This window comes from Cucurbita maxima, unplaced genomic scaffold (assembly GCF_002738345.1).
Source record: "Cucurbita maxima cultivar Rimu unplaced genomic scaffold, Cmax_1.0 Cma_Scf00002, whole genome shotgun sequence".
Lineage (NCBI taxonomy): Eukaryota > Viridiplantae > Streptophyta > Magnoliopsida > Cucurbitales > Cucurbitaceae > Cucurbita > Cucurbita maxima.
The window spans coordinates 6277947-6301685 of NW_019272018.1; the positions used below are offsets into that span (position 1 = coordinate 6277947).

General features: G+C 38.6%; 7 protein-coding genes across 10 annotated transcripts; 5 read left to right on the forward strand and 2 right to left on the reverse strand.

Annotated features, from left to right (window-relative positions):
* Window positions 1–2156: 2156 nt before the first annotated feature.
* Window positions 2157–3653, forward strand: LOC111497362 (zinc finger protein ZAT1-like). The gene has a single exon (XM_023148152.1). It carries the CDS (start codon window positions 2157–2159, stop codon window positions 3651–3653), a length of 1497 nt encoding a protein of 498 aa, XP_023003920.1.
* Window positions 3654–5201: 1548 nt separating this feature from the next.
* On the forward strand, window positions 5202–8445 carry LOC111471297 (putative SNAP25 homologous protein SNAP30). Of its 3 annotated transcripts, none has more exons than XM_023117027.1 (7): window positions 5202–5301; window positions 5496–5664; window positions 6726–7361; window positions 7513–7606; window positions 7694–7824; window positions 7917–8014; window positions 8110–8445. In XM_023117027.1, exons 3-7 carry the CDS (start codon window positions 6759–6761, stop codon window positions 8207–8209), a joined length of 1026 nt encoding a protein of 341 aa, XP_022972795.1. In that variant the 5' UTR covers window positions 5202–5301; window positions 5496–5664; window positions 6726–6758; the 3' UTR covers window positions 8210–8445. The 3 variants fall into 3 exon arrangements, with proteins under 3 accessions (XP_022972795.1, XP_022972801.1, XP_022972804.1); XM_023117033.1 differs by having other exon boundaries at window positions 6781–7361; XM_023117036.1 differs by lacking the exons at window positions 5202–5301; window positions 5496–5664 and adding an exon at window positions 5695–5779 and having other exon boundaries at window positions 6781–7361.
* A 71-nt stretch (window positions 8446–8516) lies between these two features.
* Window positions 8517–9134, reverse strand: LOC111471615 (LYR motif-containing protein 4). The gene has a single exon (XM_023117320.1). The coding sequence runs from the start codon at window positions 9053–9055 to the stop codon at window positions 8783–8785; it is 273 nt and encodes a 90-aa protein (XP_022973088.1). The 5' UTR covers window positions 9056–9134; the 3' UTR covers window positions 8517–8782.
* Window positions 9135–9717: 583 nt separating this feature from the next.
* LOC111471341 (peroxidase 41-like) lies at window positions 9718–11009 on the forward strand. The gene has a single exon (XM_023117051.1). The coding sequence runs from the start codon at window positions 9901–9903 to the stop codon at window positions 10891–10893; it is 993 nt and encodes a 330-aa protein (XP_022972819.1). The 5' UTR covers window positions 9718–9900; the 3' UTR covers window positions 10894–11009.
* A 1033-nt stretch (window positions 11010–12042) lies between these two features.
* LOC111471321 (peroxidase 41-like) lies at window positions 12043–23546 on the reverse strand. Its single transcript, XM_023117043.1, has 2 exons — window positions 22506–23546; window positions 12043–12058 (listed from the first exon to the last, which is right to left on the reverse strand). Exon 1 carries the CDS (start codon window positions 23510–23512, stop codon window positions 22520–22522), a length of 993 nt encoding a protein of 330 aa, XP_022972811.1. The 5' UTR covers window positions 23513–23546; the 3' UTR covers window positions 12043–12058; window positions 22506–22519.
* LOC111471028 (U-box domain-containing protein 38-like) lies at window positions 12733–23606 on the forward strand. Of its 2 annotated transcripts, none has more exons than XM_023116711.1 (2): window positions 12733–14470; window positions 23474–23606. In XM_023116711.1, the coding sequence occupies exons 1-2, from the start codon at window positions 12937–12939 to the stop codon at window positions 23581–23583; spliced, it is 1644 nt and encodes a 547-aa protein (XP_022972479.1). In that variant the 5' UTR covers window positions 12733–12936; the 3' UTR covers window positions 23584–23606. The 2 variants fall into 2 exon arrangements, with proteins under 2 accessions (XP_022972479.1, XP_022972487.1); XM_023116719.1 differs by having other exon boundaries at window positions 12733–14467.
* LOC111470873 (alpha-N-acetylglucosaminidase-like) lies at window positions 15187–22500 on the forward strand. Its single transcript, XM_023116528.1, has 20 exons — window positions 15187–15584; window positions 15877–15953; window positions 16065–16276; window positions 16388–16509; window positions 17055–17140; window positions 17358–17452; window positions 17737–17818; window positions 18020–18126; window positions 18237–18267; window positions 18441–18558; window positions 18666–18713; window positions 18916–19025; window positions 19351–19453; window positions 20599–20697; window positions 20785–20895; window positions 21036–21235; window positions 21309–21546; window positions 21628–21706; window positions 21783–22044; window positions 22146–22500. Exons 1-19 carry the CDS (start codon window positions 15360–15362, stop codon window positions 22037–22039), a joined length of 2400 nt encoding a protein of 799 aa, XP_022972296.1. The 5' UTR covers window positions 15187–15359; the 3' UTR covers window positions 22040–22044; window positions 22146–22500.
* Window positions 23607–23739: the final 133 nt, after the last annotated feature.

The window sequence follows — 23739 nt, forward strand, 5'->3', positions numbered from 1 at the left end:
AACCCAATGTGGATTTTTCCGTAGTTGTGGGAATCTAGTGAGATCATCTTATCCCTTCCCCCCATTGTTGTTGATATAAGGGCTTTGTTAGAGAAAGAAAGAGAGGCCAATCTTTGCTCTATAAAGGGTTCTACTTTTTAAATTTTGAGCATCACTTTTTTAGGAGCTCCATTGAAACCTCACTTCCAAGTCAAGTCCAAGCAGACGGTAGCCCGCACCATATGTAAAAGAACTACAATACAATACAATACAACTATCATGTCACTCCTGCCAAGTATCCACCACCTGTTTTTCTTTCATTTTAAAATCTTAGCAACTTTAGTCAAACAAACCACAATTTGTACAGGCGCGAGTGGCTTCCACGTGCCTCCACTGGGTCCATCCCTCTTTCTCCTTGAACAAGTATAGTTTGAAAATTATTGCCTTCTGTTTTCACTTTCCTCACAGAAGCAGCAGAATCAGACCGGATTGGATGTGATCGGCAAGCAGTGCACATGTTGCGTAAGATTGAACACAGACTATATTTTATTTGATTCCAAAAGATAGTTCACTTATTTATATATTATGAATTGTGATGAACTATAAAAGATATAGGCTGTGTCTGACACATTTTGTAGGAAAAAACAAAGCAGAAAATGGAAGGCAATTACAGATAAGTCACAGCTAAAACTCGTACTGAAGTGCTGAAGAAGGGAGCAACCAAATGGAAGGTGCTCCTTAATCATAGTCGACATGTGATTAGTAGTCCCAATCAATGCCTTATCCTTTTCTTTTTACATTCATTAACTTTGTGCTTAATTGCCAACATAGGCCGGCACCGAAGCTGCAGCACTCTTCTTGGTTTTTTCTTCTTCCCTTTTCACTTTCTTTACCATGTTCTTTTTCTTGTGAACAAACCAAAGAGAGAAGCCATTAGGAAAAAATGGACCAAACTAAGCTGTGAAAGTTTTTTTTTCTCAGTAAATCTCAATAAACTAAGCATACCAAACCCTCTTAAAGAGGATAGTCAATACAATATACAAATATCAGTTGGTTTAAAACATCTGGGAACTTACCCAAGTGATTCTTTTAGCTTAAACAAATCAATCCCATTTGATTAAGTTTGTTGGAAATGGAAACAATAGAATCAGAGAATGGCTTCTGGTTCAACCCAAATGGGTAAAGTAATACATGGAACAGTGGAACCCAAAGATCCAAAGTGACAGTGGAAGGAGTTGAAGCAATAAACAATTTACAAAAAAGAGGGGGAAAAGAAAGGAAATGAAGAGAGAAAGTACAAAAGAATAACGACCAGATGAAAGTGGAAGGGATTTGAGCAGAGACTGGTGGAGGTGGGAAATTCCTTAAGGAAGGAATAGTTTTTGAGTAGGGCAGTTAGGTTTTGAGAAGCATCATGGCCCCATGGGGATGATCGCTTCAACAATCTCAGCCGTCAGATTTGGAGAAGCGTAGAACTCTCAGTTAAATACACGTGCTGCTCTCTCTTCTCTTCTTTGCCTCTCTCTCTTCTCTTTTAACCTTCTCATCATCTCTTTGCATGGATTTCTCTTCTAAATATAGTCAAGCTTAGATTCTAAAGAGAGAGAAACTCTCATAAGCTTGCTTACTTGCTCAACTTTTAAGCCTTTCTTCATTTCATTTGCTTTCTTCGTAGCTATTATTAGCAACAGAGGTTACAGATCACACACCCAATTCTTCAAAGTATCTCTCTCTCTCTCTCTCTCACACGCACACTCTCTCTCTCTCTCTCTCTCTTCTTGTTTTATATATCTTGCCTTGTATACACTTCAACAACCCAAAAGGGAGGTTAGTAGAGAGAGAGAGAGGTGGTAGAATGTTTACTGGGTCCTCTTCTTTTCCACTTTTTATGCCTCAGATCTTGTTCTTGCTTCATAATTCTTCCATTTCTGAGGTGGGTTAAGTGATCAGTTGCAGTTTGAGCAAGGTTTTGTATGATCTAGAGGAGATTGGCTTGGTGTTCTGATCTGGGTAGTGTTTGTTTTTGTGTTTTCGTTCTGAATTGGATCTTGTTTTCAGTGTATGAGATTAAGAATTGCAGCATCAATTCTCAAGTTCTTGTATTGATTTTGAAGTTTCATTAGCTTTTTGTTCTCTTTTTACCTCTTGAAGTTAATTCAACTGTAGAGTGTCTGTAAATGGAAGCTAATTTAGCAGCCAGACATGTTTGCAAGCTCTGCAACAAGAGCTTTGCTTGTGGCAGATCCTTGGGAGGTCATATGAGGTCTCATTTGACCAATAACTTAGCTGATAATAATGATGAGAAACATAGCAGAACAAGTCTTCAACTTGCAAATTACAGTGCTGGAAGCTTATCATACATGGAGGAGGACACAGATTTGGAAGGTGGAAATTTTGGTTATGGTCTCAGAAAGAACCCGAAAAAGACTCAGAAACTTAAGTTCTTAGGTGAAGAACCGTCGCTCCTAGACAAGTTTTGCAGACAGTGTGGTAAAGGGTTTCAATCATGGAAGAGTCTTTTTGGCCACATGAAATGCCACTCTGAGAGAGCACTCGTTTCCAGTAGTCAAGAGCTGGAAGAACCAGATTCTTATATCACTGATGCCAAACAGAAGGTGGTCATGGACATCCAATCTGATAATGAAACAGAAGCTCCCAACAAGAGAAAGAGATCAACAAGGAGAAGAACAGCCCAAATGGGCACTGCTGCTAATTCAACTTCTTTCTCCTTTGCCACAAATTCTTCCTCTGTTTCAGAAATTGAGCAAGAACAAGAAGTTGCCATTTCCTTGATGTTACTTTCCATGGATGCGGGAAATTGGGTTGGTTTCAATTCCCCAGCTGAGTCCTCAGATAACAGTTCAAAGTTTCTTGAAGCCCCATCTGTTGTTGAGAGCAAAACCTCCTCTGTGAAGCAGTCAGAGCACAGTTCTTCTGGGTTTATCAACAAAGGAAAACTGATAATGAAAACTCAACCCGATCAAAGAGCTGGATCTAAAACTTTCCCCAAGAAAAATGACCAAAACCAAGCTAGATTCAGCTCTGATACGTTCTTGAAATCTCGAAAGAAGACACTAGCAGAGTTTTGGGATTCAAAAATCTGCAAGAAGCCCAAAAAGAGAAGCAAATTTGAGTGTAATATTTGCTACAAGATCTTTCACTCATATCAAGCACTTGGTGGGCATAGAGCAAGCCACAAGAAAATAAAGGGCTGTTTCGTCGAGTCCCCCATGGAAGAGGAGGAAGAAGAAGAAATGGGCAGTGAGAGCAGCCTAGAAGTGGCCATTTCTGCAGACCCAACAGCCGAAAGCAAGCTTCGGAAAGGCCTCAACAATGGCGGTCGAAGCGAAGAAGACGAAATGGGTTCCCAGATTCCAAAAAAGATCAACAAACACAAGTGCCCAGTTTGCAATAAATTGTTCGCATCAGGTCAAGCACTTGGTGGGCATAAAAGATCGCATTTGATCAATGGATCAGAGTCGTCCAAAAACAGAGAACCCACTGAAATTCCAAAGCAAGTCCCAGAAATTAGGGGGTTTTTGGACCTGAATCTTCCTCCTGAACCTGCTGAAAGAGAACCCAAGGACCACAACCTAGCATCATTAAACCCATGGTGGGTTGCACCCAATGAACACAAGCATGAAGCTCTTGTGAACGTGGGGTTTCATATCTAACTCCCTGTTTCTTTTCCCTTTCAACTTCAAATAAAAACAGAGAACAAAAAACAAGAAGATTGAAGAGATTGTATAGTCAAATACTTTCTGGGTATCATTTCATTTCATTGATTCTTTCCATTGCAGCTTTGATTTTGAGACTTTGATCTTGTTCTTATGGTGTAATGAAATTTAGAATTTACAAATTGGTTAATCCCATCTCAAGGGATGTTCTTGGAGGGGTGATTATTTTATGTTGGCATCAAAGAAAAATGAATGATGTGCCTTGAAAAATGGGTTTGGTATAAGAAAGTCATGAGAGGATTAAAAGCAAGATTTAAGATGACACAAACTTCGTAAGGATGGCATGTGAGATCAAAGTGGTTGTTTAGTCACCTACCAAAAACACATCACAAACCCATCTCACTTTCTATACAATGCAAGTGGAGTTGCCAATAACATCATACCATTCTCTACAAAATGCCCCATTTTAATCTTTTCGACGATAGAGGACCACCGATCTAAAAAAATCTTCTTCAATTATAAATTATACTTTTAAACCTAAGCTTCTATTTTGACCTATTGTGTAAAATATCATCAACGTTGCACAGACGTAACATGTTCAAGCCGGTGATGCAAGCTCTAAACCATATAGAGCTTAGAAAGTATGAAAATTTCGATAATATCTAAGATTTTACCTAACTCTAAAATTTTACTAGGGTAAAAAAAAGTAAATTAAAATGGAAAAGGCAGTAAAAAAGCAAAATGAGTGTAGTAAATGGAATGACATTGAGTTAGTTGCATGAGTGACCTAATTAATGGGGTGGTGAAGCACGCAAGCGAACAATTTGGTCCCAATGACCACGCCTCCCTGTTTTCTTATTTTATTTTTATTTTATTTATTTGATGTAAAGGCTTTTGCCCCCAAACTCATTTTCTTTTTTATTTTTCACTTTACCATTATGAAAATATAAAATTAAAATTAAATTACAAGTTTAGTGTACGTTCATAATAATAATGCCCCACGATTCTTAGATAAAAAAAGCGACCACTCTACTATTATACTACTGAAGAATAACGAACGTAAGGAAGTCAACTTTCGTTCTTTAAACCAACTTCTACCTAATAAAAAAGGCGAGTCACTTTTTTCTACATACACCGACCGACTAACCGAAAATATCTTCTAAAACGACAAAATAATAAATTAATTTTTGTCCATTTGAATACATTCAGTTAATAAGGTTTGCTTTGGAGAAGGGATGATCGTATCATGTAGACATCCCTTCAACACGACGTAAGTCATCACGACAGATTAGGGGACAATTTCTTAATTCAATTTGGTATGTATATTTTAAATCTTTATTTATTTTGATCGATATTTTATCATAGAACAAACAAATTTTAATTTTTAAAATAGGGATTAAAGTCAAATTTGTAATTTTAGGGCTTTTAAAATTGTTGCCTTTATGAACATCCCTAAATCCGACGCTGCCTGCCTAACTTGCCAAAACCTTTTTATTTGTCACCAATCGTAATAGAAGAGACTTTTACTTTTTTTTTTTTCTGTTCTTTTCTTGTTTGAGTTTTAATCTCCTGCTCTCTGATTAGTGGATCATCAGGAGGTTACATGGAAATTTGAGCTGTTTGAAGTTCGATCAAATCAAATTTGGTAATTTAATGAGTCAATTTGATCTTTGTAATCAAATTCTAAATTACGTATAATTCGATGTTTATTGACATAGTTGCTTAAAAATTCAAGTATTTTTTTTTCCTCTAAATTTGAATATTTAAAAATGGTTCTTATTTAACCGCTTGAATTTCATGCGTTTTTTATAATAATATAATTGTATTAAACTTGATCAGAAATGGTTTAACAATGGCGGGAATGAAGAAAAAGGCGATTTCTAGGAAGGATGTTCCATTCAGTTTATAAATCTTTATTGGGTTGCGCAGATTTGTTTGTTGATTCAAGGGCTTCCTCTATTTTCACGCCCATTCCCGTTGTCGATTCTTGCGGATCCTTTTGGCTTAGGTTTTTCTCTGACGCTTGCGCTCCTTCTGTTCTTTTCTTTCCTTCGAAACCCTGCACAATTCTTCGTTGTTCTATCGATATTACTCTTGATCGTCTGAGTTCTCTGATACTTAAGGTACTTGATCGCACTTCCTTTCTTATGTTATCTGGCTATTCTCTTGGATTTTGAATGCTCGAGGGTTTTTCTCTTGGAACTTTTTCTTGTAATGGATTACGTCCCACCAGTTTTCGTTTCGTTCGATTTTGTTTTTGCTTTGATTCTTATGATCTTATGTGTTTACTGAACTGATGAACTTCACCACTTCACCAATGCTTGCTGGGATTTGAGAGGAAATTGAGCAAGTGTAAAGAAATGGGATGGTTGGAGTTCTATTTATTGATTTTTCTATTGTGGGATGATATTGGTAAACTAGCTATTTCAGGATTATCTCAGAGATGAATTTGTTTTTTGTTTTGGGATAAGTTTCACCAGGGATTGTGTTTCTGATTGTGCATTGTTTGATTCATTTGCATGAATGATTCTTGTGGAAATTTGGTGTGAGATCTCGTATGGGTTGGAGTAGGAAACGAAACCTTTCTTATAAAAGTGTGGAAACCTCTCCCCAATAAACGCATTTTAAAAACCTTGGGGGAAAGTCCGAAAGGGAAAGCCTAGAGAAGACAATATCTACTAGCGGAAGGGTGTGGAAACTTCTCTCTAGTAGACGCGTTTTAAAACCATGAAACTGACGATGATATGTAACAGACCAAAGCGTGGCGGATAATATCTGCTAGCAGTGGAGTTGTACCATTACAGTCGTATTTGCCTGACTGACTTGATTTCAGTACCATAGCTGGTTGTGAGTTTTTTCACTGTTTCTTGGGTCTGATCACTTGTTTCTTGCTATTTTGGCATTCAATGGCTCCAAAGAACGCATCTCAATCATCGTCTTAAAACATGTTTAGTAGTGATTTTGGAATTATTAAAATCACTGTGTATGTACAAATGATACTAAATCACTTACAAACATGTCAGTATGCGGATTTGTATAAACCATTCTTATTTTTCATCGAATCTTCAGCCTATTTTTGCTTCAACTCATTGATGATCTCACATGGTTCTTCTATGGGTTCCAGGGTGGAATTGTGATCATTCTATAAGCTGCTTTAGAATCATCATCCTTGACACACAACCATCACCTGAATTCTGCATTGCCTTTCTAGAAATGTCACATTTTAGTAAATCCCCCATAAATGTTTTAAGGCATGCCTCAGCTCGTTCCAGTCCAAACCCAATTGACTCCAATGATAATTTAGACAAGAACCACAAACACAACTCCTCAGGAATCCCCTCGTCTCATAATGCAACTGTAGCACCAAATCCCAGCTCGAATCCTTTCGACGATCATCTCGAGAAAGAGACCGATTCTTCTTCTTCATATTCTTCATCTTCAAGTTCACATCCATGGTCATCAAGAAACAGATACAAAAATGATTTCCAGGACTCAGGTGGGCTTGAGAATCAGACAGTGGAGGAGTTAGAGAATTATGCTGCATACAAAGCTGAGGAGACAACAAAATCAGTGAACAATTGCCTGAAGATTGCTGAGGACATGAGAAAAGATGCAACCAGAACCATAGTTGCCCTGCATCAACAGGGTAAGCAGATCACTCGCACCCATGTGGTTGCTGCTGATATTAACAATGATCTTAGTCGGGTATGCTCAATCAATTTCTTCAACACATGCTTACTCTTCTTATGTGCTGCACGATTTGATAACCATTTGATTTTTACTTTTCTTTTAGTTTCGAAACTTGACTTAGATTTTGAAAACGTATTAAAAAAAAGTAGATAATGTTGATGATCAGGGGGAGAAACTTCTAGGTAGCTTAGGAGGAATATTCTCTAAGACATGGAAGCCAAGGAAAGTTCGTCAGATAACAGGCCCTGTTATCTTTGAAGGTAATACGTTCATTTTAGCACTCAAAGAAGATAAACATCCAAAATGAAGCTTTCTTAACAACATTTTTTGATTTGATTTGGTTGCAGGCGATCAGGCTGCCATAAGCAAGAGCAACCATTTGGAGCAAAGGGAGCAGTTGGGACTAAGCCGGGCACCCAACCCACGGCCCTCACCAGCCCCACATCCTGAGCCAACCAACCCACTTCAGAAAGTAGAGGTTTGTAATCTATAATTTATGTTCTAATACAGAAATTACTACTTAATTAGAACCATAATTTCAAAGATTTAAGAAGAGATGTTGTAAACTAGGTGGAAAAGGTGAAACAAGAGGACGCTCTTTCAGATTTGAGCAATATATTAGGAGAGCTTAAAGAAATGGCTGTTGATATGGGACATGAACTAAACAGGTGCGTTGTTTATAGCTACATAGAACAAGTTTTTACTTCAAACGCCAATTTTTTTTTTCTTCTTAAACTTGGTTGGAATCTGTTTCTTATTCTAGGCAAACTAAAGCTTTGGATCATCTGTATGATGATACTGATGGCATAACCGTCCGTGTTGATAATGCTAACCGACGTGCTCATCACTTGCTTAGAAAGTAGATAGCGAATTTGCTAGGTCTCGGTCGCCATTGACAAATATGATGGTAGATGCCTTCTCAGTCTCTTCCTCTGTTTCTTCATCCAAACTAAAATCCACATGTTTAGCTCAAAACAGTTGCGAAGATGGTCTCTTTTTTGACAATCTTCTTTATGGTGGTTAAGACTAAGAATGAAACTATTGCCGTTGGACTCTCGAAAGGTAACGTTTTTATACTCGAATTTACTTCGTTCTATTTTTTTGTGTTAATTTTGGGGTAAGTTTCGTTTGTATGCTCAGACATGAAAATATTTTGAAATTTGGAAGTACTTAATCACAAAAAGATATCCAATCATGCTCATCACACCAAATATTTCAAATCACATCCCACAATCAGAATTGATTGATCAAACATACAAGCAAAATCCACAGGAAAAGCTCAGAAAACAAACAATTTATTGAATTCTTATTAGAAAAAGTATGATAGTCAATCAAGTAAAGTCCGCGAATCGGAAATAAACCCTAACTCATGAAGCAGCTTTGATAGAATTAGAATCATACGAAAGAGAAGGGCACAAGAGCTTCCGTCTTCAGCTTCAGTTTGTGTGATGAGCCTCCATGATGCTCTTGACCTTGGGCGAGAAGAGGGAGTAGACGGTGGACTGTCTTTTGGCAACTTCAAGCTGAGCCTTGCCGTCGGCGTAGGCGACGACGATGGACGAAGGATCGGAAAGGTTCCGGTTATGGCGGAAGCCGTCAACGGCGCGTCGTTTGGCGTACTCTCTGATGTTGTAATCACAGAAGTGACGAGCTGTACGGAGCAGAGAGCGAAGAAGCGAAAGGGATTCGGATCTCGTTGGAGTCGCCATTCTCGAAGGCGTGCTAAGACGATGGCGCAAAATCGTATGGTAAGAAGCTTTATACCTCCTTTTACAGTTAGGGATTCGTTGGACAGAGCATTGAGAGATTCTCTTATCTACATGGAAAATTGAGAAGAAAAATAGACATTTTGATGTTTTTTTTTTTCATCATTTTTTATTTTTCTAATAATTTTAGATCTCCCACCTAATTAAATGTATTTGAATGTAAGTTCAAATATTTTAAATATACTTAAATGTAAGTAAAATATTTATTTTCGTTAGGCATAGTTTCTTAAACTAATTATTTTTATTTTTTTTTAATTTTATGATCTATTTTTTTTACTCTAAATTAATTAAAATTAAATAAATACGAATATTTAATTGTTTTTAATCCTACATCATTGTCGATGACTTTATTTTTTCTAAAGATTATAGATTGATTGGGGTTTGTTAGTAAATTTTTAATACTCTGTATAAATTTTATTGAATAATTATAAATTGTAGATAAATAAAAAAATTAAAAGAATTTTAAAAAATTAATAACTAGACCACTCAACCCAAACTTAAAAGAAATTAGAGAGTTGAATTGGGTTGCGTAAATTTTGGATGGATTGAGTAAAAAAAATGGGTAAGTTCAGCATTTTACATTACCAAAAATAGCATTAAATCTCTAACAAATCTCCCAAAATCTCTCCCATCCACTACTCCATCTCCTTTTTAAGCCCCATTCATCCCCTCCGTTTTCCTCACACCGCAATTGCTTCCTTCTTCCTCCTCACCACACTACACACACCCCTTCCACTTTTCCACATCCAGAGGAAGCAGGTTTCCCCCCGCCTCCTTCCTCTGCCGCCATGGCCTTCTTTCACTCTCCCGCTCTTCTTCTTCTACTTTTCCTATCTCTTCCATTCTCAGTTCAATCTCAGCTTTCTCTCCATTATTACCAGAAGACTTGCCCGGATTTTGCACAAATCGTTCATGACACTGTTGCTCGCAAGCACGCTACTAGCCCTGTCACGGCCGCTGCATCTATGCGCCTCTTCTTCAGCGATTGTTTGGTTGGAGGCTGCGATGGCTCTGTTCTTGTTTCATCCAATGTCTTCAACCACGCCGAGCGCGATGCTGAACTCAACCGCGATCTTCCTGGTGATGCCTTTGACGTCGTCACTCGAGCGAAAATTACCTTAGAGCTCTCCTGCCCTGGCATCGTCTCTTGCTCCGACGTGTTAGCGCAGGCGACTAGAGATCTCATCGCGGCCGCAGGCGGACCATCGTACAAAGTTGAGTTAGGGCGAAAAGATAGCCTCGTCTCCAAAGTTTCAGACGTGGAAGGCAACATTCCAAAACCGAATCAATCGATCGACGAGTTGATCAAGCTATACGCAGCGAAAGGCTTCACGATTCAAGAAATGGTAGCGCTATACGGCGGACGCACGATCGGATTCTCAAATTGCAGGGAATTCAGCGACCGGCTCTTCAACTTCGGCAAAAACACACCAACAGATCCTGAGATTAATTCGAAATACGCGGAGGCGTTGAAGAAGTCCTGTGCCGATTACGAGAAGAATCCAGCAAGTTCGGCGTACAGCGACCCTGTAACGCCAGGGAAGTTCGACAACGTATACTACCAGAATCTGCTGAGAGGAATGGGACTGTTGGCGTCGGATCACGCGCTGGTGAAGGATCCGAGGACAAGGAAATTCGTGGAGATGTATGCAGGAAACCAGGCATTATTCTTCAAGGATTTCGGAGAGGCGATGGAGAAGATGAGCGTTCGAGAGGTGAAAACTGGCGGGAAAGGAGAAGTGAGGACAAGATGCGATGCGTTCAATTCAATCAACCATTAGGCCATTTTTTTTCAAGATTGATTTGGGGAAGTTTATAGGTGGAAGAGAGTGAGAGGAACAGGGAGAGGAAGATTGTAATTGTGGTTATTTCATGTTTTAATGAACTGAATTTTCTTCGTTTATTTATTTATTTTTTTAAATCTCTCTCTGCTGACAAATGGTAATAGAGTCCACTCATGTTCAAGAGCTGCGAGCTATGAACTGTTACAAATGGGTATGTTGAATTGGTGTGGGCTCTCCATTGGGCTTTGAATGGTTTGGGCTCATTCTATTGAACTGGTGTGGCCCTATCTCATGATTCTATTGGGAAAACAGATTATCGACTTAAAATTAATTTTAAATTAATGACTATTGCAATGTTACTATATTTTTATTTGAAAAATCGTTTAGTTTTATTTTCATTTATTTTAATAGATTTGGATAAAAAAATTTAATTTTTATATAAGCCTTGTTTTATTTTAAATAAAATAAAATAATTAAAGTTAAGCCTCTGTTTACAAGTACTTATTAGTTAAATTTGATTTTTCAAAATTAGTAATTGCCAGTTTATCAATTTAAATGTACTTATCAGTTAAATTTCAAAATTTTTATTTACGAAAAACATTTATTTCCAAGTGTGCAGTAAGGATGATTGCAAGCACTTATAGGTAAGTTGTCTCGTTCTTACCTTTTTAATATTACAATAATGATATATAAAAAAACAAATCATAACACTTTTAGTTTTATAAAAAAATTATAAAATTTCAATAATAATTTTACATTTAAAATACTGATGAAAATTTAAAAAGTATTTTATTATTAACAAATTTTAATGGAAAACGTTAAACTTATATTTCTTAATTACTCTTGAACTTAAAAATAAAAATAAAATGTATTAAATTAGAAGAATGATTTGGGAATAAAAATATATTTTTTAATAAGTATGTTTTAACATATTTTTAAAGATTAAAAATATTATTGAAAGTTTAAGTATTTTAAAGATATATACTTTTTAATTTATAGAAATTTAGATTTGTGTTTGGGACAAAATAATAATAATAATAATAAGTAATTAAAAGGAAAAAGAGAGATAGAATGATGGAATTGTGTGTGGAACATTATAATTCCAATCCAAAAAGCGGAGAATTGCTTGTGCCGTTTCTAGAGGACAAGAATAATTTATTTATTTTCTTAAACTTTCTCTCTCCTATTTTTTTTTTCTTTTTTATTTAAATATTACTCAAAATTATAAAATATTAATTATGGTATTTATCAATTTATAAAATGTTAAATAATTATCTACCCATTTAAATTTGCTTATGTTTGATCGTGCTCCAAAAAATCTACTTAGAATGACATGGAAAAGAAAGTCTACTTTTGATCGCGAAAAATGCTGTATCTAGAGAAGGAATGCTCGGGTGGTTCGTAATTGTGTTATGCTTACAAGTAAAAACACCTGAGACAGAAATAATTTAATTAGACTAATTCAAAGTCAATAAGGTTTTTAAATGGCAGTTTTGGACAAAACAGTGAATAGATTAAATGTTGAAAAACAGAGAGAAAAAAAATGTGAATTTTGAAAATTTAGAATTAAAAATTAAAAAAAAAATCAGAATCTTTATATAAACAGCTAATGAAATTGACCAGTGAGAAGAAAACGAGGAAGGGAACTATAAAAATCGAAGTGTGTGATTTATTTGACAGAGAGAGTGGAGAATGGACTGTTTCTAAAACCACGGAAAATAGAAATAGAAAATAAATAAATAAATAAATAAATAAATAAATAAATAAATAAAGGAAAATGGCTAGCCTTCAGCGTTGACCGGTCAACCAAATAATCAGACCCACACAAACAAACAAAACTGCAACCCACAGCTGTAGTAGACGCCCTAAAACAACTCACTCGCTCCTCTTCCTCACGCTACATTTCTCCCTCTATCTTTTTCGTCACTCTAATCTCTGTACAATTGGATTCCGATTAGGTTCTTGCAGTATTTGGGTTTCAGCACTGAGGCGGTGCCCCTGGGTTTTGGTTTCTATTTTTTGGTTTTGGTTTTCGCATGTATGGGTGGCAATGGCAAGTTCCGGTGGAAATCCATCTTCTCCCATCGTCGTTCTTCTTCTAGTTTTAGGGTCGAATCCAAGGAGCCTCCTAACGAGTTCATTTGCCCAGTTTCTGGATCCTTAATGGCCGACCCGGTTGTTGTCTCTTCCGGCCAGACCTTTGAGCGTCTTTCTACGCAGGTTTGCAGGAGTTTGGGGTTCTCCCCTGTGTTAGAGGATGGCTCGACCCCAGATTTCTCCACTGTGATTCCGAATTTGGCTATGAAGAAGACGATTCTCCATTGGTGTGAGGAGTCCGGTGTCAGGAATTCTCAGGCGCCTGATTACGACTCCGTGGAGAAGATTGTTAGAGCACTGATGGACAAGGACAAGGACAAGGACAAGGAGAAGCCTCAGGTCGGAATTAGGGATTTATTAGCGGGGGTATCGGATTTGCCGCCGGTGAATTTTTCGCACGCCGTGACGGAGTTGGGCCACCGTCCAGAACGTTACTACACGAGCTCATCGGAGGAATCGGTCATCGTCGGAGGGAGTCCGGGGACTCCGCTGCCGTTCACGACTCGACCTGGGTGTTATTCCTCTTCGTCTTCTTCCTGTGAAGTTGTGGAAAACGAAGCGCTCATCCCAACCATAGGCCCTAATTCATCGATATCCCAAGACGAGAAGGAATTGTTATCGAAGCTCACGAGCCCTGATGTGTTTAAGCAAGAAGAAGGCGTTATTTCGCTTAGAAAAATCACGAAAGAAAATGAGAAAATTAGGGTTTCGCTTTGTACGCCTCGGATTCTCTTATCTCTCCGCCCTTTGATTACATCGAAATACTCCGCCGTACAAATCAACGCCCTCGCCTCTCTGGTAAATCTCTCCCTCGAAAAGCTAAACAAGCAAAAGATCGCACGGTCAGGGCTGGTTCCGAACTTAATCGACGCGCTAAAAGGAGGACATGCCGAAGCGCAAGAACACGCCGCCGGAGCACTCTTCAGCCTAGCCTTGGAGGACGAAAATCGGATGACAATCGGAGTTCTAGGCGCACTGCCGCCACTCCTTTACGCACTCCGATCGAATAGCGAGATAACTCGAAAGGATTCCGCTCTTTGTCTATACAACCTAACAATGATACAGAGCAACCGAGTGAAGCTCATCAAACTCGGCGCCGTAACGACTCTACTCTCCATGGTGAAATCAGGTAGCTCAATGAATTGGCTGCTGCTGATCCTCTGCAACATTGCCGTGTGCCAGGAGGGAAGATCGGCAATGCTAGACGCCAACGCCGTCGGGCTCTTGGTCGGAATGCTGAGGGAGAAAGAACTGTACTCGAAATCGACTCGCGAGAATTGCGTTGCGGCATTGTACGCACTCAGCTATGGAAGTATGAGGTTCAAAGGACTGGCGAAGGAAGCCGGAGCAATGGAGGTTTTGAGGGAGATTGCTGAAAGAGGAAGTGATAGAGCGAGAGAGAAGGCGAAGAAGATATTGGAGAGGATGAAGATGAGAGGGACATTCAATGAAGACGATGACGACGAAGAAGAAGACGCCAATGGCGGTGAGTCGAGTTTCGAAAGAGGCGGACTCAGTTTGAGTCGGTACCGAAACGGCGGGGGAAGAAGTCCCAGATCGGCTAATACGACGCCGTTTTGATTCCTTCTTCTTCCTATTCGATTATTGGGTCTGTCCTTGTTTGTAAACAATGTAATTAATGGTCTTTTTTTCTTCCTTTAAAAAAAGACGATAAAGTGAAATTGGAAGAATGCTAATTTTTAATTTTGATTTTAATTTTTTTTTGTAGTTGTGATATTTCAGTATTTTCTTAGGCCTAGACATTTATGGTAGATGGGTAATTACAATGGAATTTTAATGATAATAATTATTATTAAGGCAACTTATGAAGGATATAAAAGTTATTTTTATAAATGAACTTATATTAATGGATTTATTTAAATAATCCACTTTGGACCGACTAGCTTTCTTATTTAATCATTTGTTGGTTCCACTTGCCTTTTCGTATGGGCTTAGAATTGGTCTTTTTATTTGCCACATATTGGTATGCTTTTAATAATTAACTTTTTTAAGTGGAATTATCTACTTCTGACCTCTCTCAACTCCCTTCTGACCATGGTTAAGTCTTCAAAACGATGCCGTTTTGTTTTCTCAGGCATCGAGCTTACTGACAGGGAATACAGGCCCCACATCCTTCTCTCTCTCTATATATATATGTCCATTCGTCAGTTTGAGTTTCACTCTCGTCCAGACTCCGCCGGCCGGTGACGTTGTCTGCTTGCCACTGGTACTCTTCAAAGCTGATCGCCATTTACAAGATTCCTCGACGTCATCCACCACCATGCCCATTTCCTTTATAAAATTTCATCTTCACTTTCTTTTTCTACTACTGCTTTCTGTGTTTCTGTTTCTCTTTACCTGTTCTTATGGCGCCCCCTTTTGCTGCCGTTTTTCTCATCTTTCTTTCCATATTCACTACCTTCTCCACTTCCTTTTCCTCCACCATTGGAGTCGGATACATTTCGCGGCTTCTTGATATCCAGGATCGCGAGAGGGCGCCTTCGTCCGTCCAAGTTGCTGCGGCTCGTGGAGTTCTTCGTCGCCTTCTTCCTTCGCACCTCTCCAGCTTTGACTTTCAAATTCTCTCTAAGGTACTTGGAATTTTAGGAGATTTTAATTTGTTTTGTTCGAGCGCGGGAGTATAGCTCTATCCGATTCTCGGAAATTTGGGAAATGTAAAAACTCTGTGGGAGACGAACACGACTCTCCACAATGGTATGATCACTTTGAGTATAAGCTCTCATGATATTCCTCACTTATAAACCCATGACCATTCCCTAAATTAGCTGACGTGGGACTTTCATCATCCAACACTCTCTTCGTCTAGTCTGCTCCTACTATGTTCATTCTTCTCACGGTTTATGTATTCGTCATTTTTCCCAGGACGCATGTGGTGGGGAATCTTGCTTTCTGATCAGGAACCATCGTGCGTTCAGGAGACCGGGGGATCCTGAAATTTTGTAAGTAAAATGGATTCATACACATCATTCACCGCACAATGTTCCTTGTAAATTAAAATGGAGATTGAAGTGGATACTTATAACACGAACACAACTTCCAATCTTTTCTAGAATCGCTGGTGTCACTGGAGTGGAGATTTTAGCTGGTTTGCATTGGTATTTAAAGCACTGGTGTGGTGCACACATATCATGGGATAAAACTGGTGGCTCACAGCTATTTTCTGCACCTAAGCCTGGCTCATTACCTCTTATTAAAAGTGACGAAATTATTGTTAAGAGGCCTATTCCCTTAAACTATTATCAAAATGCAGTTACATCAAGCTGTAAGGTTTCACTGAAATTGCATTAGAATACTTCGTGTTCCTCCAATAACAGTGATTTGGTTACTGTTTCTATAAATATGTTTCTATTTTAATTTCCTCTGCTTTTCAAAGACTCTTTTGCCTGGTGGGACTGGGAGAGATGGGAGAAGGAAATAGATTGGATGGCTCTTCAGGGTATCAATATGCCTCTGGCATTTACTGGGCAGGAGGCTATCTGGCGGAAAGTATTTCAAGTATGTTTCCCTCTTCTTATCTGCATAATTTTTCCCCTACTGTCGTTCGACATAACGATATATTGAGTAGTACCATAGAAAATATAACTGTCAATGCCATTCTTTCTGCGGTAGAAGATGTTTAAGAAGTCAATTTATCCTACAAATGCTATAACCCCTGACTTGTCTTCATATTTATGACGATTGGAACAATATTATTGTGAGATCCCACATCGGTCGGAGAGGGGAATAAAATATTCTTTATAAACGTGTGGAAACCTGTCCCTAACAGATGTATTTTAGAAATCTTGAGGGAAAATTCAAAGAGTACAATATCATTTCAAGCTTCTTTTGTTCACTGATTTCTTCATCATATGCTAGCGTAGCTTTCCTGTCTTTTCTGGCTTTATCTGAATTGTAGTTTACTTGTTTCCTGCATTTTAATTTAATGTCATAAAGTGGCCAAAGCGAAGAAGTTGTCTCTAATAATTTTTTGAGGTTCTTATCTTATTGCAACTTACTTGCTTCAAAGTCTAGATTGATCTCACTCCAGACTATATTTGCAGAAATTTAATATAAGCAACTCAGATTTGGACGATTTCTTTGGAGGTCCAGCCTTTCTTGCATGGTCACGTATGGGAAATTTGCACAAGTGAGTAGTTGTTTTGTAATTGCATTGAAATCAAATCATACTGTCAGATGGTTGACTAAAATGAAAGAGGGAATGATAATATAGAATCATCATCACAACTAGCTACCTCGAATATGCAGAGAGTGGCTTAAAAGTATCATGTTTATTAGCTCTACTATTAAAAATCTTCATATAATTTATTATAGTTTCCTTTCGAATATCAACCTTCTGATAACAGATGGGGTGGGCCACTTCCGCATAGTTGGTTTGATCAACAGCTTATTCTGCAGAAAAAAGTTATTGGCAGAATGTTTGAGCTTGGAATGACTCCAGGTATCGAATGTCAGTCAATATATTGATTTTATGACATGTTCTTGCAATGCAAAAGAGTTCAAAATATTCAAACTTGATATTCTGTTCCATTAAATATTTTCACTTTGATATTGGCTTTTTTTTTTTTGGAATTGCTGTTTTAAAGCTTCAGTGCTGTTGCAGACTATTTTTTTGTTTTTTACTATAGTTTGACTTCTAATTGCGTTGAAAAGAATCCACAACTTAGAAATTTCTTATGCTGGGAATAATCTGAGGTCCATGGTTTTCTTTTTCCTCCCTTTCAGTTCTCCCAGCCTTTTCAGGTAATATTCCTGCTGCTTTCAAACAAATATATCCATCAGCGAAGATAACACGCTTAGGAAATTGGTAACTCCCCACCTCCTTATCTGATATCAAATTCATATTTTTATGGTTAATACTGTTTCTTTACTCTTGCATCTCTTTGACGTCTGCTTAGAATATATTCTGATACACTCTGAAACCAGAGTTAGTCAAGTCCATGATACCAAGGATGTTCTTTTAATTATTGACAATATCAATACGCTATGTCATACAATTGCTCTGCAGGTTTTCTGTTCAAAGTGACCCTAGATGGTGCTGCACGTACCTCCTTGATGCCATGGACCCTTTATTTGTTGAAATCGGTAGAGCATTTATTGAGCAACAACTGAAAGGTATTTTGGACCTATGCTAGTGAACTGTATGAGGATATGATATTTCATGCCTTTTCGTTATATGGTAATTGATTATTCCAATTGTGTCTGAACTTACCTTTTTTCGTCAGAATATGGAAGAACTTCCCATGTATACAATTGGTATGCTACTATTTTCCTCTGATTCCTCGATGGTTAGCTTACTTACATTAGAATGAGAGAAAAGCAAACGAGAACAAACGTTTAAAATTGGTGCAGTATTGGTTTGGACAGTCTTTAAATTGCGTCTTTTCTTCATTTTTCAATCATCATTAGAATATCTTTTCATCCTACAGTGATACCTTTGACGAGAACACTCCACCTGTGGATGATGTGGAATACATCTCTTCATTAGGTGCAGCTATTTTTGGAGGAATGCAGGCGGGAGATTCTAGTGCTGTCTGGCTTATGCAGGTGATTGTTGGTTTGTTTTGCCATATAAGGGTTCTTTATGCCAATTCATTAAGGTTCTCATATCACTAAACTAGTGTAACTTGATAATGAAATTTGTTCATATACAGGGCTGGATGTTTTCATATGATCCATTCTGGAGGCCTCAACAAATGAAGGTTACAAGAATTCTTTCATTCCCTCCAATGTTCAATCGTCATTAGATCATTTCCATATCAAGGCTCTACTTGGGGAATCCTTGGCTCAAATCCTTTGTTATTTATAAATGCTAATTCATTATATGATACTATACCTTCTTCTATCTATTCAATCTCAAGGCTTTCTTTCACTCTTGGTTGACGTTGGTGACGCATTTTTCAGGCCCTTTTACATTCTGTGTCTTTGGGAAGGCTAGTAGTCCTTGATTTGTATGCTGAAGTGAAACCGATCTGGATAGCTTCTGAGCAATTTTATGGAGTCCCTTACATCTGGAAAGTCACTATTCCTTTCTTTTGCTCGATTTTAATGTTGAGGTCTAATAAACTGGAAGAAATTTTCCTTGATTAAGCATAAAGTTAGCTAATCTTTTTGCTATTTTTATGAATGTTTTAAACTTTTGTTAAATTGTATCAGTTTACAATGTCTCAATAATTCTGCTGTCTTGTCCCAATGTCCTGGACCATATATAGTGCCTTTGGTGTCAGCTCAGGGTTCCAAGACTAAGTTGATTTAGTGCTTCTTTAGCTGTGTGCTATATTTCAATGAATGTATGATGCTCGAAAATTTAGCTATAATGATATCAATTGCCTATTGCAGGTGCATGCTACATAACTTTGCTGGAAATGTTGAAATGTATGGCATCTTAGATTCAATAGCATCTGGACCAATTGAAGCTCGTAGTAGTCCATACTCGACAATGGTAAGTTTATTATCTGTTAGACGAACACGACTCTCCACAATGGTATGATATTATCCACTTTGAACATAAGCTCTCATGTCTTTGCTTTGGGCTTCCCCAAAAGGCCTTCATACCAATGGAGTTAATATTCCTCCCTTATAAACCCATGATCATTCCCTAAATTAGTCGATGTAGGACTTTCATCATCCAACACCTCCCCTCGGACAAAGCACGCCTCCCCTTAATCGAGGCTCAACTCCTTTGGAGTCTTAGTCATTTTTTACTGCCTTCGTACCTTCGAGAAGGCTTGACTCCTTTTTTCTTTTTGGAGTCCTTTGTTCGACATTCGAGGATTTGCCAATCTATTGGCACGACTAAGTTTAGGGCATGACTCTGATACCATGTTAGACGAACACGACTCTCCACAATGGTATGATATTGTCTACTTTGAGCATAAGCTCTCATGACTTTGCTTTGGGCTTCCCCAAAAAGCCTCATATCAATGAAGTTAGTATTCCGCACTTATAAACCCATGATTATGATTATTCCCTAAATTAGTCGATGTGGGACTTTCATCATCCAACATTATCTACCATTATTTTAAATCTAGTTGTTATTATAATGTTTTGGCAGCATTATTTAATTGCTACAACTATACTAATTTTCAAATGAACTCCAAATTTTTTAAAACTAAATATTGGGTGCTTTTTCTCTCATCCACAAGTACTATATTTTGGATTTCGAGTATATGTATACATATATCTGTAACTCTGAAGAGATGAACTGATTCTCTTTCTTTCGTTTTTCACTTGCTTGGAAGACTATTACGGTTGATCATTAGATTATGAAAGTAGTATAGCTGACATTGTTGAGAATTGTTGGGAGAAGAATCTCACATCAGCTAATTAAAAGGTTGATCATGGGTTATTGAGTAAGAATACATCTCTATTGGTACGAGATATTTGGAAGAACCAAAAGTAAAGCCATGAGAGCTTATGCTTAAAGTGGACAATATCATACCATTGTGAACGTCCGTAATTCCTAACAGACATATCTATTTCAATCTCCCTCTCACGTTCTCTATTTCTAAACGTCTGTTAGGTGTATCATTTATTTGCAATGTTCAAATTCGTGTTCTTTTTCATCACCTATGCTCTCATTTGAAGGTCGGGGTAGGAATGTCCATGGAAGGAATAGAGCAGAACCCTGTTGTGTATGATCTCATGTCTGAAATGGCTTTTCAACACAACAAAGTTGATGTCAAGGTACATGTTTTGTGTATTATTCATGTTCCGCATTTGGAAAGCTGACAAATAACCTCGCATAGAATAATATGGTCCTTTCATTTCCAGAAATGGCTGTATCAATATTCAATTAGACGCTACGGTCATTCAGTCCCTTCAATACAAGATGCCTGGGATGTATTATATCACACCATCTACAACTGCACTGATGGTGCCTATGTAAGTACAAAAGAACTGTTGTCTGTGCTTACAGTTTGGTTGCTTTAGAATGGTCGTTTCTTTTCTTTTCTTTCTGATGCAAAGTCTGTGACTCATGTTCAAACATGCCATGCTAACGCATCCTGGTCAACATGGAAAAGGACAAAAACAGGGACGTAATTGTGGCATTTCCTGATGTTGATCCATCCTCAATCGAGGGGTCTGACCGACACGACGCAGGTAGACTCCAGGATGCAATATTTGAACGACCTCATCTTTGGTATCCTACTTCTGAAGTAATTCGTGCATTAAAGCTTTTCATTGCCAGCGGTGATCAACTTTCTGGCAGTAACACATACAGGTTGACCCACGAATTCAAAATATCCTATTATTAAAGTTTGGATCACTGAATATGCATTCGTTGTTACTCTTAGGTATGACCTTGTAGACTTGACTAGACAAGCTCTAGCCAAATACTCGAACGAACTGTTCTTTAGAATTGTCAAAGCATATCAGTTGGATGATTTGAATACAACGGTGAGCTTAAGCCAGCAGTTCCTTGAACTTGTAAATGATATAGATACATTAGTGGCTTGTCATGAGGGATTTCTTCTAGGACCTTGGCTACAAAGCGCCAAGCAACTCGCCCAAGATGAACAGCAGGAAAAGCAGGTTCAGTTTTGAGTCCACTCTACCAATTATGGGACAGTTATATTAACTGACATTCGATAGCTGACTAATCTCAAATTACAGTATGAGTGGAACGCAAGAACTCAAATAACCATGTGGTTTGACAACACAGAGGAGGAAGCAAGTTTACTTCGTGATTATGGTAATGATCATTACTCTGTGTCGATATATAGTCACTGAGATGTTGAATTGTATTGTATTTGTACATTCAAATTCAGGAAATAAGTACTGGAGTGGTCTGTTGAGCGATTACTACGGTCCTCGAGCTGCAATATACTTCAAGTTCTTGAAAGAAAGCTTAGAGAATGGGTATGCATTTCCATTGAGTAATTGGAGGAGTGGGTGGATAAAGCTTACAAATGACTGGCAAAGCAGCAGGAAGGTTTACCCTGTGAAAAGCAATGGTGATGCTGTGGACACATCGCGGTGGCTTTACAACAAATACTTGCAAGTACTTGAAAGCTACGATCAATGAATCAGGCAAGATACATCTAATTAAGATTTAAATGCTGCATAATGTGTCTCTTCTAGTTTCTGTGTGTCACCAGTTCCCCCGTGTTCAAATTCTTATTATTTTGCAGGTCAGCCCACGGATATGTTCTATCGCGCATCTCTTTTAAGATAAATAAATTGATATCGACTCTTCAGAATTTGGTAACTTCAACTCCATTAACAATCACGATTGAATCTTTTTTCAGATTACACCCATTATCTAAAGTTTTAGACCAATAAACTCATCGAAGAAAATTGAAAGATTCACAGGATGAACGGCCCGTTCAAATACGAGATATCCAAACTCATCTATAAGTAAAAAAAATTGTAAACAATAAAAATAAAGGAAAAAAATTCAGTTCATTAAAACATGAAATAACCACAATTACAATCTTCCTCTCCCTGTTCCTCTCACTCTCTTCCACCTATAAACTTCCCCAAATCAATCTTGAAAAAAAATGGCCTAATGGTTGATTGAATTGAACGCATCGCATCTTGTCCTCACTTCTCCTTTCCCGCCAGTTTTCACCTCTCGAACGCTCATCTTCTCCATCGCCTCTCCAAAATCCTTGAAGAATAATGCCTGGTTTCCTGCATACATCTCCACGAATTTCCTTGTCCTCGGATCCTTCACCAGCGCGTGATCCGACGCCAACAGTCCCATTCCTCTCAGCAGATTCTGGTAGTATACGTTGTCGAACTTCCCTGGCGTTACAGGGTCGCTGTACGCCGAACTTGCTGGATTCTTCTCGTAATCGGCACAGGACTTCTTCAACGCCTCCGCGTATTTCGAATTAATCTCAGGATCTGTTGGTGTGTTTTTGCCGAAGTTGAAGAGCCGGTCGCTGAATTCCCTGCAATTTGAGAATCCGATCGTGCGTCCGCCGTATAGCGCTACCATTTCTTGAATCGTGAAGCCTTTCGCCGTGTATAGCTTGATCAACTCGTCGATCGATTGGTTCGGTTTTGGAATGTTGCCTTCCACGTCTGAAACTTTGGAGACGAGGCTATCTTTTCGCCCTAATTCAACTTTGTACGATGGTCCGCCTGCGGCCGCGATGAGATCTCTAGTCGCCTGCGCTAACACGTCGGAGCAAGAGACGATGCCAGGGCAGGAGAGCTCTAAGGTAATTTTCGCTCGAGTGACGACGTCAAAGGCATCACCAGGAAGATCGCGGTTGAGTTCAGCATCGCGCTCGGCGTGGTTGAAGACATTGGATGAAACAAGAACAGAGCCATCGCAGCCTCCAACCAAACAATCGCTGAAGAAGAGGCGCATAGATGCAGCGGCCGTGACAGGGCTAGTAGCGTGCTTGCGAGCAACAGTGTCATGAACGATTTGTGGAAAATCCGGGCAAGTCTTCTGGTAATAATGGAGAGAAAGCTGAGATTGAACTGAGAATGGAAGGGATAGGAAAAGTAGAAGAAGAAGAGCGGGAGAGTGAAAGAAGGCCATGGCGGCAGAGGAAGGAGGCGGGGGGAAACCTGCTTCCTCTGGATGTGGAAAAGTGGAAGGGGTGTGTGTAGTGTGGTGAGGAGGAAGAAGGAAGCAATTGCGGTGTGAGGAAAACGGAGGGGATGAATGGGGCTTAAAAAGGAGATGGAGTAGTGGATGGGAGAGATTTTGGGAGATTTGTTAGGGAGGAGGCTGCTAATGACCTTCAAATTCTTGCCATTCATGAC